At 37.4% G+C, this 16,101-nt stretch overlaps 1 protein-coding gene across 2 annotated transcripts; it reads left to right on the forward strand.

The window, feature by feature from the left end:
* Positions 1 to 4,529: 4,529 nt before the first annotated feature.
* Positions 4,530 to 15,993, forward strand: LOC108674193 (C-type lectin domain family 10 member A-like). 2 transcript variants are annotated; one of them, XM_018162112.2, is made up of 7 exons: positions 4,530 to 4,711; positions 7,943 to 8,128; positions 10,916 to 11,031; positions 13,657 to 13,813; positions 14,715 to 14,885; positions 15,246 to 15,349; positions 15,816 to 15,993. In XM_018162112.2, exons 1-7 carry the CDS (start codon positions 4,669 to 4,671, stop codon positions 15,951 to 15,953), a joined length of 915 nt encoding a protein of 304 aa, XP_018017601.1. In that variant the 5' UTR covers positions 4,530 to 4,668; the 3' UTR covers positions 15,954 to 15,993. The 2 variants fall into 2 exon arrangements, with proteins under 2 accessions (XP_018017601.1, XP_018017609.1); XM_018162120.2 differs by having other exon boundaries at positions 13,669 to 13,813.
* The last annotated feature ends 108 nt before the right edge of the window (positions 15,994 to 16,101 follow it).

Here is a 16,101-nt window from a genome sequence, read left to right on the forward strand (position 1 = left end):
GCGTGTTGGTATTAGAGACTTCCTATAGGAGTCATGCTAAGCTCTAAGTAAACGAATAGGTTCAATAATTTAATACCACATTCGCTTTATCGAATTTAATCATGTTTAAGGAACAAGCATCAATTAAAGCATTCGCCTACGGAACACACGTAAGAATGAAACGAAAGTTGGTAAAGGCACTCATTTGGTAATAATGAATAAATGGAAGGTAAATGACACAACACACGAGAATGAATAAGCCTGGGGCCTTGCAATCATAACAAGTTACGATTTCGTAACTCAATCAGCCAATCACTAACGGCTTTTATAACTAAACCCACCAATCACTGACAAGAAATCAGCCGATATGTGTATTTAGGCTACCATGTGTACTTTGAACTTTTCTTTGAACTTGTACTGAAGCAACTTTTCTTTGAACTAGTTTTCTTAGAACGGCGCTAGAAAATAAACTACATCGAGCAGAGAAGACCTTTGCTGTTATCACTGATTACGCGAAAAGGTCAAGTATATTTTCATGGCTGCAGCTATTCTAGGTATGTTTTTTTCAGAATCTGATGTTGTTGCTTTCGTTAGCAAGCAAAAACTCTTGCGGATGTTGCCAAATAAAATCGGTCAATGAAGAGTTGAAGACTCTGATATTAGTTATAAACTGCGGGTGAATTCACCTAGGTTCAAAACACACAAATTTTCACGTATCATCTCACTCCTTCCAAGTAAGGAATACTTCTTATCTTAAAGAACATTCGACCTTCTAGCATTTGCATGTTATCGAAATGGACCTCAGCCTGTGAGTGACAGATATCAATTGAGATAACTTCGGTGGCTGCCCTGCGATATGCAGAGGCCACCATCAGTCCCTGATCTAATTAGTTAGCTTGAATAATTTATTTAATTGGTTGATGACGATGTTAGGACAGGACGAAGAAGTAAATTTCTGCGGTTTGGAAGCGAGAGAAATGGACAAGAGAAGTGGACAAGAGAAGCGGATAAGAGAAGTGGACAAGAGAAGTGGTCATGTCGCGCTCGAGTTCGTTTCCGTCGCCAAAACGGCTTCAACACATGTCAGCTATGCTTACGAACATGTCAGCTTACGAACTGGCTTTGGAGTCCACCCCTTCTGTCAACGCCAATATGAATCCCCTAGATCAGAATGCCATTATCAAATCGTCGGAAGTTGGAAAACATCGTTGAAGAAGATTGATTTCAAGAAGATAACTTCATCATCAAATAATTTATTGGATCTCAACTTAAATAAAAAATTTAAGTCATTTAATGCTGCGTAAATTCAGAAATATTAATAGGTCATAATGTCCAAATAATGACAGATTTTCTTATACACGGCGCGAGCATCGGGCAACACTGTTATTCCATTCTATGAGGCTAAAATTTTACCTGTCACTCAACCTTATCTTGTGTGTGTCTAGATGACCCACGCAGGTGCAAAAAATTAGATCAGTACTCACTGCAGTGAGTGACAGAGAGCGCATTTTCTCACGTCCGTCCGTCCGTGACTCCGCGGACGGAGGGACGGACATGACGAGCACAATAGCGCCAGTTTTTCCATGAATGAGAAAATGCGCTAAAAAGTGCATCGCTATTTGGACAAACACTCACTAATTTCTTAAACTGTAACACACAGAGAGACTTTGCAGCGCAGTGGTAGCTGCACCGAAATGAGAGCAGCTAGTCGTGGGTTCGAGCCTCGTGAAGTCCGAGAGTTCATTCTCGAGAGCGAAATGCACTCTCTCCGAGAGTGCATGAAGTAGTGCATTTCTCGCTGTCGCTATTGGGCAGTGCTTAGTAGCCGTCAATGAGTGGTGCATCAGCATGGTTTTGGGTTGGCATTCTCTAGGTGCTTGTTACCAGGGGAGATCTTAAATTCTTGAAATCCATTCCTAATTAATAGTAAAACTTGTTTATATCTCTTTATTCCGCGCATATGGTTGAAAATGACGGAAACGTTTTAAATAACTTCTTTATGTTGGAACTTGAATGACCAATTGAAAAATATTTATTGTAGTTTATTATTTTGATTATTGGAAGCCGCTTCGTTGGATTTATTTCCCGATATACGATGAAATAAATTGAAATTCTTCACGATGATATAAAGGAGGTTTAGAGGCTCTACGAAAAGAGTAATATACTAATATATATTATTTAATATACTATAGATACATTTGAAATATAGATATAAATAAGTAGATAAGGCAGTATTTTTATTAGTATATAATGGATATAAATATCGTCATACAACCAATTTTGATGAATTACAATATGACGTTGTCAGAATTTGGTGTCCTGAAAGTCCTGTAGGAATTTTGTGTTCGAAAAGTCCTGTTCCAAATTTATAGCCCGGCCAGTTTAACCCTCTTAACCTGAAGATATGACCTGAAACTAACCACCCGCAACCCTCACGATAACGTCGAGCTAACCTTGCAGGTTATAATTCAGACCTCAAGTTAACAAAAAATTATAAATTATAGGGCATTCTTCAAAATTAACTACCAATATTTGCTGGTAGTAATTGTAGGGATAATGAAAACTAATATTATTAATTATAATTATTAATGTGCTGAATGTGTAATGCGATGTACTGTGTATTAACGTGTCTTAATGATAACTGTGCGGGTACCAACAAACATGTACACTGGGACTACTTTCACCCACTACATCAAAATATTATATATAATCCAAAAATTTTCCTCTAATCCAAAACTTTGCTCTCTAATCCCAAAATTATTTGCTCAAAACCGAATTTTCCCACTCTAATCCGAAATTATTGCTTATAATCCAAAATTTTACCCTTTAATCCGAAATTTTCATTCAAATCAAAATTTTGCCCTCTAATCCCAAAAATTTTCTTTTTTATCATAAAATTTCCTCTAAGCCAACCTAGCCTGCTACTCTTTAGCGTTTTGATACGAGACCAGTAGCACGGAGAAATATACGAGACCAGAAGCACGGTAAATATACGAGGCCAGTAGCACGGTAAATATACGAGGCCAGTAGTACGGTAAATATACGAGGCCAGTGGCACGATAAATATACGAGGCCAGTAGCACGGTAAATATACGAGACCAGTAGCACGGTAAATATACGAGGCCAGTAGCACGGTAAATATACGAAACCAGTAGCACGGTAAATATACGAGGCCAGTAGCACGGTAAGTAATGACCAAGTATTTAATATTTGTAGGGGCCACCACTTCATTCAACGCAACTGTCTTTCTCACGTTCAACGCTAGACTCGTTATTATGTATACTCGGATCATGTTCTCCTACACTCGACTGATGAATCATATAAGCTACTTGAACTTTTATGTTATTTTTTGCATCTTATATTTTGGAAGTAGTTCTAAGTGAAATGCGAAGTTTTAGCCTGTCTTTCTCATCTCTTAATCATTTTTTTGCAGGTCAGAACTATATTGGGCTGAAACTTTCCTCCCGCAAGCTCTATTACTGTAAGTGGCACCAATGCTCCCGCCATTATTCACTCGTCCCCGTTATTGTATTTTTGATTCCTTAACTACCAAGTTTCATCACTATAGTCCTGCTTGATTATTCCGTTAATTTATTTGCAGATAAATTTTATAGTACTAATTCTTGAATTTCTCTCTGCAGCCACACCGAATGCTAACGAAACGTAACCCTTAACAACAAGATAACACTAGTATCATGTTTTTTGATGCTAGGTGTTATCTATGTTACCACGTTTTTCTTCTCTTCGTTTCGTGTCCGTCTGTCATCAAAAATTCAAACCTTAATTTAGGGCTCTTCTGAAGATCCTGGAAACTTGAAATTTGGCATGAATGCTTATGCTGCCTAACAATTCAAGATTTGATCATCAGAAGTAATAAGTTTAAAAAATTTTATTTTATTTTTTTTTTTAATTAAAAAACCCCTAAAAATTCAGGGTTGGGAATCGAGTTTTTTTGTCGACCATCCAGAGCTGCCAACCATGGAAAAGGATTTGAATTGTTAAAATTTCTAAACTAAAAAGTAGAAAATATACATAAACAACCCTTTTTAAAAACCACGTTTTTCTGGTGGTTTCAAAACTAAAAACAATGAAATAAAACAAATAAAGAAAACTTTTAAAAACCACGTTTTCTTAACAGACAAAAAATAAAAACATCAACACTTACACAACATTCCATAACATTCTATATAACTTTAATGTTATGTAAGACTTAATGTTGTTTTTATTTGTCCGTTAAGAAAACGCGGTTTTTAAAAGTTTTTTTATTTGTTATATTTCATTGTTTTTAGTTTTGTAACCACCAGAAATTTTTAAATAAGGTTTCTTTATATATATTTATGTTTATATTCTCGGACAGCTAACATATCGATAGGTTTCTCGAAAATATTGACATTTTCGAGTCCAAGTATACGAACAAATGCACATGTTGCGTTCACAACACTCGCCTAGAATAGCTGTTGCTATGAGAATATACCTGACCTTGTCGTGTAATCAGTGAATCTGTGAGAAACACCAGCCTGCTGTGCGCGCTATAAATAAGGTAACTTATTGGACCAACCCACTGCATACTTGGTGGTATTTCTCCTGAACATACTTTTCCTTCGAGAGCCCTAATAAACTTGTTTTTTTCGTTGTATTTAAATTTATAAAACGTTTGATTTAGAGTTATACTACCCTAGGACCACCCGGATGTTTCCGTCGACGATCATCTGCTTGCTACTGCTCATCATCGGTGAGTGTCTTCTGCATAGGAATTAGAACAACCATTATGTGAAGAACTGTCAGCTTTTGTAAGTAGTTCCATCTTTTGTTAGTGTCTGCTTATTATTATTAAGAGTGTAGTCAATTGGCAGCGAAATAATTGTCAAATCTAGAAACAAATGAAGTCAGGAAATTTCACTCAACAACTCTTGCTGATTTGACAAATTTTTTCGCAATATTTTATTATTTTTATCAAATTAGCAAATGGTCATTCGAAGTCAAGTGCACAATTTTGATTGAAAATCTATCACACCTGACAACCATAAATATTGATGAAATTTTACACATTAGTTGGATCCCTTTTCAAACCAACTCTGAAAAAAAATTCAGCTCAGAATACGAAAAATATATGAATTTAAGGGCCTTCAAAAACTTCAGATCAAAAAAACTTTTATAATTATGGGCGCTCAAAGGAGGGGCGTCGAAAATTTTCCCTGATCGCGCGGCGCCAAATCTCCAACTTCAGGTCACTGCTGTGGCATGTCTGTGCTGCATGGCCTCGAGTGATGTGGCTGCAGGACTTGAAGAGGTGCTTCTAAGAAATGTTCTCAATAGTTTATTGTTGATATTTTTAGGTAGAATAAGGTCAAACTTGCTCGAAAATCAAAAGTGCAGAAAAATTCACAAGTTCAGTGCCATGTAAATCACAGGAAACTGTATAAATCTCCAAGATACATGTACATGATACATGTACAGTCTATTGCCAGCATTCGTAACATTTTATACAAAAAATTATTGATGCAATGTATACATTGTAAATGAAAAAATATAACTCAGTACTCACTGCAGTGAGAGACAGAGAGCGCATTTTCTGGTCGACGAAAACTTGAGGTCACGGACGGACGGACAGACAGACAGACGGACATGGCGAGCACAATAGTGCATTTTTCCATAAATGAGGAAATGCGCTAAAAATGATCAGATTCACTTTGATATTTCAGTAATCAACTAAAATTCCTAATAGAAGCCTCGGAGCCATTTTTTGACAATGGTTAAATACAAACTTAGTAAGTTTTAGTAAACTAATTTTTTTTTTTTATTTATTCACACAGGAGCACACGTTACAATGAAAAATAAAAAGAGACGTGAAAAAAAATAGCAAGGCTTCCAGGTGAATGCCCATAAGCTAAAAAAGCTTCGCAGGCAAAACAATAAGTACAAGACTCAGTTCCAATGATAACAAGACGGCGATTTGAACAAATAAGTAACAAATTTATAAAATTAGCAAAACCATTGACAAAAGCCTTAAAAACTGATAACCGTATGTCATAGTAGAAAAATCAGCAAAAAAGAGGCAATGTCAACATTACACTTAGTAAAACAGAGTACAACTATAAACATCTAGTCAAAATACCTAAAAACTTGCATAATAATCGAAGTCAAATTAATACTGGTTAACGATAAAATCACGGTATTTTATTTTTAAAAACATTTTAGAGCAATCTTGTTTGAAATCATCGGGCAATTCGTTAAAATATTTGACACAATTAAAAACGGTACCGCTTTTTTCTATGTCTAAACGAACCGGTGGTAGGTTAAATCGAACGCCCCTGGTGTTGTGAGAATGCTAGGGAACAAGAGGGGGCGAAAGTAGTTTTAAAAAGACCCTCATCATGGTAAAGTTCTCTATTCATGAACTTTAAAAGTTGAAATCTGAACATATCGTCAAGTTTTAAAATTTTCGACCGCCTATATAATTCGTTAGTGCATATCAAAGGAATATTATTATCGTCATACCTAACCCTAAGCATATAGAACGCAACGATTTATTAAGTAATGTGATGACCGTTTTTTTTGTATTGAAAGGTACACCACCCCAGATTACTAAAGTGCTTGATAGTTTAGATAAAGACAATGCGTAAAAAAGCGTTTTTAATGAAGGAAAAGGCAATATATTTGATAAGGTTGAAACAGTTTTGTTAGAAACATAAAATTTTATACTATAGCACATATGTTAATCATAGCCATGGTGTTTTTCTTGCTATGGAAGAAAACTTAGAAAAGCTGTATTTGCCTCATTATGCACCACTTTGGAATAACGAGAAATTCTTTTGAATTAGATTCTACATTGCAAAAGGCAGTAGAATACTATGATTAGATACCCATGCATATGACAGCTCAGTGGCGAAACGTAAATGAATTTGCAGTTTTCTTTTTCGCACTCTACTTTTTCAATTTTGGAAGGGTATACTTTTTTCAAGAGGCTTCCTCTAATTTTTTTAAAGTTGACTCATCTGTTTGCATACCTCTTTATATGTTAGAAATTTTCAAGTTTATTAATGCTTATTCTCATTTAATATAAGCCAGGGTCGAGTCGTTTATTTCATCCAGGTGAATAAGCACGTGTCAAAAGTGAAAAGCTGAAAAGCTGATAGTCTACAGGAATGAAGAAGTATGGATTTTAAAACAATTATTACCATAGCTAGAATTATTTATTATTATTATATTTATTGTCATTATTATTAATATTACGAGTATTATTATTATATATTAATTGCCCATAGCAAGAGTTAGCGCATGTTATAATACAGAATTTTCTCTTTGTAATAAATACTGTTTAAACAAAATTGATATACTGCAACTATTCAAACATTGTCAAAAATGGCTTGAGGCTTCTATTGGCAATTTTAGATAATTATTACTGAAAAATCAAAGTGAATTATCATCTTTTTTGTGTGTTCAATGATACGTATGTCGGCAATAGACTGTACATGAATCGTGGCGATTTTTACATTTACCTGGGCACTGAACTTGTGAATTTTTTCTGCACTTCTGATTTTCGAGAAATTTGAACTTCTTATACCCAAAAGTATCAACAATTACCTATTGAAAAAAAATTTAATAGCACCTTCTTGAGCTCTACAGACACCTTAATTTCCAAATCAGTGGCTAGCACAGCAGTGACCTGAAGTTGGAGATTTTGAACCATACCATCGGGGACATTTTCACCAACTTCTCCTTTGAGGGCCCACAATTTCAAAAGTTTTTCGTATTTGCAGCTAAAATTTTGGCCTATTCGGGCTGAAATATCAGCTAAAATATGTTAGATCCTTTTGGAAAATAGTCTGGTGGGTACTCTTGGGTCAATTGACATGGACCCTAAAGCCTTCATTGGTTGTTCTTTGCTCCTATCGTAAAGTTTTCGTGTAATTTAAGCATGACAAATTGATTGTATTATCAAATTCGAATTTTCATATGGCAGGCGCTGTCGCAGCCAACTGTCCTGAAGGCTATGAGGTCGTCGGGTCCAAGTGCATCCTCCGTTACACGGGTGGATATCTGACGTACGACGAAGCGGCCACTTACTGCACCCAGCACTTCGGCAGGCTGCCGGTGCTTAAAGACTGCGCTTCCTTCCTTGATGTCACCTCCTATGTAAACGATGGATGTAAGGTTATAACAGGAAAACATGTTTATGTCAATAAACTTGCATAGTTAAAAAATTTGCTTTCAAAATACTTGTCATCTCAGAAACATTGTAAGTCGACCCTCATACCCAAATAAAAATTAAGGGTGGAGCACCGATGATAATAGGTGGCGATAGTAGATTATAGGTGGCGTAACGGTGGGTGGCCAGATCTGCCGAAAATCGACAATAAAACAGCAATAAATCGAAAGAGTGGCGAGTATAAGTGGGAGTCATCGATGAATCATTGATGATTTGTAGGGTCTGAAACATCTATGGCTCATTGCAGACAAATCTCTTATGAGCCACCGATAACCGTTTGCCCAAACCGCACAGTGCACGAAGGTATTTGCCACTATAATTTATCCAACGTATAGTGAGGTGTTTTTGGATTGCAGATCATTCAAGATTAAGATGAAACCATGACTTGTGCTTGGCGTTCTGGCGTTCGTTCGGCGTTCTGAGACGAAACGTTCTGTGTGCTTAGCATTTAAGATTAAGTTCTGTTAAGAAAATTTAGCGAAAATTTAGCGTGAATTCAGTAGGTACGAGTAAAACTGACAGATAGAAGCAAGGTGTTCACAAATTTTCCAAACCAAAGTGAAGCCACTGGGCATGTATCACACTGCTTCTGATATAAATTGTCCGCAGAACAATGGAAAATTTTTGTCGCAAAAAATAGTTTCTCAAAATATGACAGCGAATCCAATTTTTTATGTTCACATGAGATATTGAGTAAATTTATTACGAATTTCGCGTATACGCCAACTGGCTGTGTTGGAAATATTGCGATCAATTCAGACTAATTATTGTATCATTAAGTATAAATTGTATGGATCGATTAAGTGTGTTATATAATATTGACAATATTCTCAAATCGACCCATTTATCTAAACTCGAAAGCCACGTCGACGTAGTCTGTAGAGGCAAGGCATCTCTAAAGCACAGCGGCTCGGCGGCTCCCAAGCACAGCGAGCAGTCGAGTAAGCACACGTTCACACGAGTTGGGTTTCCGGGAGTCGGCGTTGAGATTCCTACTGATCTAACTAATCTTTACTATGACCTGCTTCCTACTAATCTTTACCATGTCCTGCTTGAAATATGTGCTTTCCGGGTTATTTTCTCGTCAAAAAAGTATCATTTTTCCGCAGAAGGATACAAATAAAAATTCGTCTTTCTATCGCTTACTTCGATAGTGGAATTTAATCATTTAGGGAAATTTGCTTATACAGTCCGATAATTATTTCGATTTTAAGTCTAAATTTATACTAGAGTGGTCCTGGTATCTTTTGGACGCAAAAGATTAAAGATTATGCAAGAGAAAAATAGTGACACGAAGTGGAGCAGGTAATTCACGCCTGAAATTTCAAAATAATCGAGTGATATCAATTCTTATTTCACGCAAGAATATTCTTGATGAAATATTTCGAATCAAACAGCTGTCAAAATTGGTGTAATGTTCACATTATGAAACTTCGATGTTTATTAAACATTTTTCCGTAGCCTTTATTCTGAGCTGAACCATCGTTCGTTACGAATAAACGGAGTTTGTTTCAGTGGCTGTTTATTTGAATGTAGCAGCATTTTCAAATAAAATTGTTGATGGAACCATCTAATCATCACGGTGGTAGCACTAACTTCTGTCATTCGATGAAATTAATACTTGCAATACTCCAGTCAAATATTTTAAAATTACTCTAGAGGCTAGTCCACTCCTATAGCTCAACGGTAGAGGCTCTGCTTCGCGTGCGTGAGATCAGAGTTCGGATCCTGCAGGCTGGGAGTTTCTTCAAGTCGATTTCTCACGAGGTATGTGTATGGTACTCTGAAAATTTGTTCCCGCTACATGTTTGACATTGTTACTTGTACTATCATGGTAGGTCCATGTACGCAGCCCTTACAATGCTGATTGTGTGAAACTATGTCAGTAAATACTTAAGCATTGGATTAGAAACTAAATTATAAATTTTTTACGACTTCATTTTAAAAAGTGGCCATCGGTGGCTCGTCAATGTTCCACTGGTGCCAATGGGTAGTTATTTGCGGAAGAAGAGCTTTACGGGTAGGGGGGCCATAGGCAGGTTATAAGTGTGGTAAATGTGGTGCACGCCACCCTTAATTCACTAAATAAATCATAGCTGCTCCACCTATGGCGTCCGCCTATAGCCATCTTAAAAACATAGGTGCTCCACTCTTAATTTTTATTTGGGTAGGGTAGAAGTCAATTTTAGCAATGAAGTCTCTTCCTGTGCATCAACTTGATGTTTAGTTGAACCGGAATTTCAGCCAACATAATTCGTCTGTAATAGGCTTCTAATTAATTTTCTTGCAATATCTTTATGACTCTATTATCATTAGACAAACGCTGTGCATCCTCTACGCTGATTTTTAAAAACTTTGTGAGTCGGCATGCCCTGTTAGCCGCGGGGGCAGAATTTGACTCTACAATAATACTGCAGTACTTATTCACTCACAATTGGCCCTGTGTACAACACACAGCTTTTGTGTAATAGCCAAAAATGTCAGGTGGCCGTACCACTCGGCTTGGGGCGACCGAGCAGGTGCTACCCTAACCAAATTCAGAGGCGCCTCAGCTTCTGATTCGAGGAATCAGAAGCTGAGGCAGATCTCAATTTTAACTGGGTAAGGGTGCAAAAGATGAGCAACTCGAGGAGGTGGCCAGGTAGTTAAGAATCGGCGGCAGGCTAACAGGAATTAATTAACGCTGAAAGCACTATATTAATTACTATTAACGTTACACTCCGTCAGACACAAGTGATTTCAACAACAGCTACTGGTTAGGCGCGACCAATGGAACGCTCACCAATGTTTGGCAGTGGAGTGACGGAGCGGCCGTGCAAATGGGTGCTCCGTACTGGGCCAGGGTGAGTCAATCCATGTTTTTTCTGTACATGACACAACATATTTGCTAGAAGGAAGTTTATTTATCATGTTAACGTTAATGGATGAAACTCTACTAAGTCACGACTAGATTCAATAGGATTTGACTAAATGCAATAGGATTGAACAATATGATATGAAAAACAGTATTATAATGTTGAGGGAACTTACTTAAAAATTACTGCAAACAGAAGGTGAAGTTTTGAGTGTCTCTTATAAAAAGTCACTCTTAATTCTACTGTTAGAAATAACATCGATTTGCAGTCTTAACTCTATGCAGATTTAGTAGACCAATCGTTATTCTCACTTATCTTTTTGTGTTTGATTCGACCTTCCCAAATAAAAATTATTGCTGGAGCATCGATGATTATTGGTGGCTATAGGTGGAAATTATAGGTTGAGAGCACCGACGGCGAATCAATGAGCCATCAATGACCTTCTCGAATTAGGTCGATAGAAATTTTCCGTTCGTTTTAAACCCAATGACTGTTCATTATCACATTGATCGACATTCCTCCCAAATACGAAACACATTTTTTTGAGGAAATCATTTTGCGGATTACTTATACGCATCAAGCATGGCGATACAAGCAACAATGTCGGAATTGTAGCAGGAACAAATAATCACAGCGAATCAAACTCGTGAGAAATCGACATGAAGAAAAGTCCCTGCCTGCTCGGATCGATCACAAGTCTCCCGCGCGCAAAACCAAGCCTCTACCGCTGATACATCGGATATTCGGAGAGGACTTACCAAACGCGTCACTTTGAGAGATTAAACTGAAGTTTTGCAATTTTTAATTTCATCCATTATTATTAATAAATGCCATACTGTGTTGATTAGATGGTTCCATCAACCACTCGAACATGTTAATATGTTCCAGAAAACGGCAGCTGAAATTCCGTTTATTATACATCGAAGTTTATTTAAACATTATATCCGTTTTGAGAAAGGGTAGTTCAGAAATATTTTCGACGGAAATATTTTTGTAGAAAATAAGGAATGTTTAGAATTGACATCACTCGATTTTGAAATGTCAGGGGTGAAATTCTTCCAAAAATCCGCGCCGATGTTTTTTCTTCTAACATATGGATAATCTGTCACGTAGGAAGGATGCTGAGACCACATTATTATATATGTAAACTTTAAATCAAAATAATTATGTGACGAGAAAAGCAAATTTCCCATAAGTAGATAAATTACAATATCAATGTCAGTCCATAGAGAACTGCTTTGTATCTTTCAGCGTAAGGAGGATATTTTTTCCGCAAATAACAGAGTTTTTGACCAGCAAACTAACCGAAACACATTCTACAAGCAAGGCGTAGCAAGGTTATGGAGCCTCAGCGCGCGAACGAGCTTGTACACGACGCTGGAAGCTCAGCTTGAAAATGTGGCAACTATTGCGAAATATATTTGATTGATCCATACTATTCTTTCTTACTGATCCGATGAACGAGACTCTAGTGATCGCAATCTTTAAATCGCAGCAAATTGATGCGTATGGTGAAATAGCACCAAATTTAGGTTATAGATCTGGTGAACATGAAACATTGGATTTGGAAAAATCGGAATCGGATCTTATGATGAATGTATTTGTCGCGTAAAATGTTTCTATTGTTCCATCGCTTCGGACAGTTAATGTCAGGGGACGTTTAGCAAGTGCCCAGTGGCTTCACTTTAGATCAAAAAATTTATGATCGTTTTGCTACCGACTCTGTTTAACTCGTTGACACTCAATGCAAGCTAAAATTTCGAGAAATTTGCTTCAATCTATATTCTGAAAGTCAAGCACCCGGACGCAATCATGATATTTTTCTTGATCTCGAATGACCCGCAACCTAATGACTTTTTTCTACGTTGCATAAATTATAGTTGAGCTAAGTTCTGGCAGTGATCGAGGACGCACGTAGTGTTTGCGGGTCCCAACTTTCTCACTTTTTACTATGCCGGTTTGACTTATCTCGCGAATTTTGTACCGAAACGATTTCAGTGAAAGGTTCAATTTTAGTGCAGTTCAATCAAAATTGTGCGAATAGTAAGATTTGAAATGCCTAGCTCCTTATCGAACCCGGTGGAAGTCTAGTAGCTACTTCAAACTATCGCCAATCATGAAAAGATCCGGTCAAATGACACGAGTTTAGATCTATGAACAAGGCACGAAAAGGAAAAGAATCGACGACAGGCCACATCAGGCCTACACTTCAGCGCCGACATCACTATGTTATGTTATGTTATAGTGGCTCATTCCTTCGTGCACTGCGCCTTTAAGACAAACTGTTATCGGTGGCTTACAGGAGATTTGCACGCAATTCACCAAAGATGATTCACACCCTATAAATCATCGATGATGCATTACCGTCTATACTCGCCACCATCTCAATTTATTGTTTTTCTACTGTGACACATGTAGCCACCCATCATTACGCTACATATAACATACCATGCCTTCCTATAACCATAGGTGAACCACCCTTAATTATTGTTTGGGTAATAGGGAAACTTTATTGAGTGATTACATTCAGACGTTAGCGCTAGAAATATTACAGCTGCATCAACTTATTGCATTGAGTGCTTCATGTTATCACAATCAAAAAAATTTTAACAGCTCCCTCCTCAGAATGCTGAAGAGAATTTGGAAACTGAACCTTCGGGTGGAACGAGGCAGAACTGTGCTTTTGTAGCAGATGACACGGACTGGTTATTCCGAGACATCGAATGTACAGCCTCTTTTAATCCACTGTGCTCAAGACCTTCAGTAAATGGTGAGTTACTCTTCTGTTTTGAAGCCTTGGAAGGTAACCTGAACAGGGAGAGGGTAAACATTTTGTGGAAAATTTTGTTCTAAGATTTTGCTTATTTTATGCAGTCAACTGTTAAATTAATCCCATCGAAAGAATTTTACGAGAAAACTGTAGAATTACGTAAAATATTATTATAAGTTTGTAGGTAATTTTGACTTGACTATTTAATTTTCAGGAGTTAACTCTCAAGATTAGGTAGATATCTTAGAAAAATTTACGGCTCGAAAGTGAAACAATCCGATAAATGCTTCACGATTATCAAAAAGAAGAAGGGAAAAAAACATAATGAAGGAAAGCTAAAAAACTTACAGCTATCCAGCTCAATAAAGAATATTAAGTGAGGGCATCATGCAATATATGCATTATGGTATCTATGTGCAGTCTACGTGTTTACTTCTGGATTTTTATCGTTTTATCTTGCTCGATTTCATTCTGACCTTATTGCGACATGGTACATATTGAACTAGAGGTTTGCATCAACAAATATTTACTGACATCCTACTGTCCTTACCTTGTGCCTGAGTGTTTACATCCTTACCTTGTGCCTGAGGGTTCCATGAACATTGCTTGTTGTGCATAAAAAGCTGACGTTTATAGTTGCATGGCAATATCCATAGTTCTGATGATGAACACTGCAGTTAAGCAGGATATAGGGTCTTGAAATAAATTTGGTAAAGTCAGATTAAACGCACGAATGGCAGGACCCTAGTCTAAGCAGGGCTAATCTCTTATGCAATAACTTCCTGAGCTAATATCCAGCTTTCAAGTTTCAATAATCTAATAACTTTCATTCATTCCACACTTAACATATGTTAAGTGTGGTCTCTGCGTGCATCCTTTTCTACTATGTTTTCTACTGCAGGTCTCTGTGTGCATCCTTTTGTTTTGGTTGGCACTCAATGTGTTCACATATCTACGATCATATACCCCTGGCACGAGGCTCGTAACCAGTGTGGACTGGTCGGTGGTGATCTGATTGTTTTCGACGACTGCGATCAGTACCACAAGGTTGCCCTCTACCTCAATGAACAAGGTAACCGTTTAAAAAGTTCTATATAATTTTTCAAAATAAACACTACCCATCAAACCCTAATGATGCTTGAACGGTTATATATAATAAAGATAACTAGGAACAGAGCTTTGAAGTTGAGGTTTAATATGCGAGTGATGCAGACCCGTATTCCTAAGGTTAAAATGGAGTCAGGTCATACCATAATTAATTTCTATTTACCCCCACCAGCCTAGCGCCTTCAGAAAGTAGTTAACTCAGAAAAACTTCCCTTTCTCAATTTAGTGATATTTATATCGTGAGTGCTAGAGAAACAGCAGCGGTTTTACTCAGAATAATATTCCGAAACTTAATTCCTTACCCCTTAAATCTTTTCTGAATAAGAACACAATGCCTATTGGATCGGGGGCTCGGATGAGGCCGAGGAAGGGCAATGGCGCTGGGTTGACGGTTCGCCGATGACCATGGGACTGCCTTACTGGGCACAGGTAAGGATATTGACTCGTAGATATTTACAAGAAGTGCACAAAAAAGCAAACTCAGAATTGCTTATTCATATCATTGTTTGAAAACAATGGAAATTAAATCTCATCTATCGAAGCTAGTTGCCGGTGATATAATCATTATAAGGTATTGGCAAACGACTTTATCGCAAATTATGACACAACCAAGTTTTGAAAAAATTCAGTTAGAGATTTATTCGAAAATACGGTATATATAACAAAATGAAAACTTGGGATGGAATAAAGTCATTTTGTTAATACGAAACTTTGAAGAATCCAGGATCATGAAATATTTCTGGTAATACTGTAGTTTAAACAATATATATTTGCATTTCTGATGAAAATGATGTAACAATCAACACAATTAATGATTGTTGCAACAATCATCCAGGTTGTTTCTAATATTGAAGTAACGAAAACAATAGAAGATGTTTGCTTTATTTTTGCGCAGGCTGTATTTGGGGAGGTAGAACCCGACAATCCTGGCAAGCAGAACTGCCTGGAGCTGAATTGCGCGTGGATGTACCGCTTCAGCAGCGCGTGGTGCAGTGATGCCAGACGGGTGATCTGTGAGGCAGACCCCATCTAGAGGAGTGCTCTTCACGCCCCATCTAGAGGAGTGCTGTTCATGCCCCACCTAGAGGAGTGCTGTTCATGCCACATCTAGAGGAGTGCTGTTCATGCCACATCTAGAGGAGTGCTGTTCATGCCCCATCTAGAGGAGTGCTGTTCATGCC

The sequence above is a fragment of the Hyalella azteca genome, unplaced genomic scaffold, assembly GCF_000764305.2.
Source record: "Hyalella azteca isolate HAZT.00-mixed unplaced genomic scaffold, Hazt_2.0.2 contig9639, whole genome shotgun sequence".
NCBI lineage: Eukaryota > Metazoa > Arthropoda > Malacostraca > Amphipoda > Hyalellidae > Hyalella > Hyalella azteca.

What these genes read in the sequence shown, in the direction of transcription:
- LOC108674193 (XM_018162112.2), top strand. Translation starts at nt 4,669, where the DNA reads ATGTTTCCGTCGACGATCATCTGCTTGCTACTGCTCATCATCG. An exon ending in CTTGCTACTGCTCATCATCG is followed by an intron (nt 4,712 to 7,942) that starts GTGAGTGTCTTC and finishes TTCATATGGCAG; the next exon opens with GCGCTGTCGCAGCCAACTGT. An exon ending in GTGCTCCGTACTGGGCCAGG is followed by an intron (nt 11,032 to 13,656) that starts GTGAGTCAATCC and finishes AAATTTTAACAG; the next exon opens with CTCCCTCCTCAGAATGCTGA.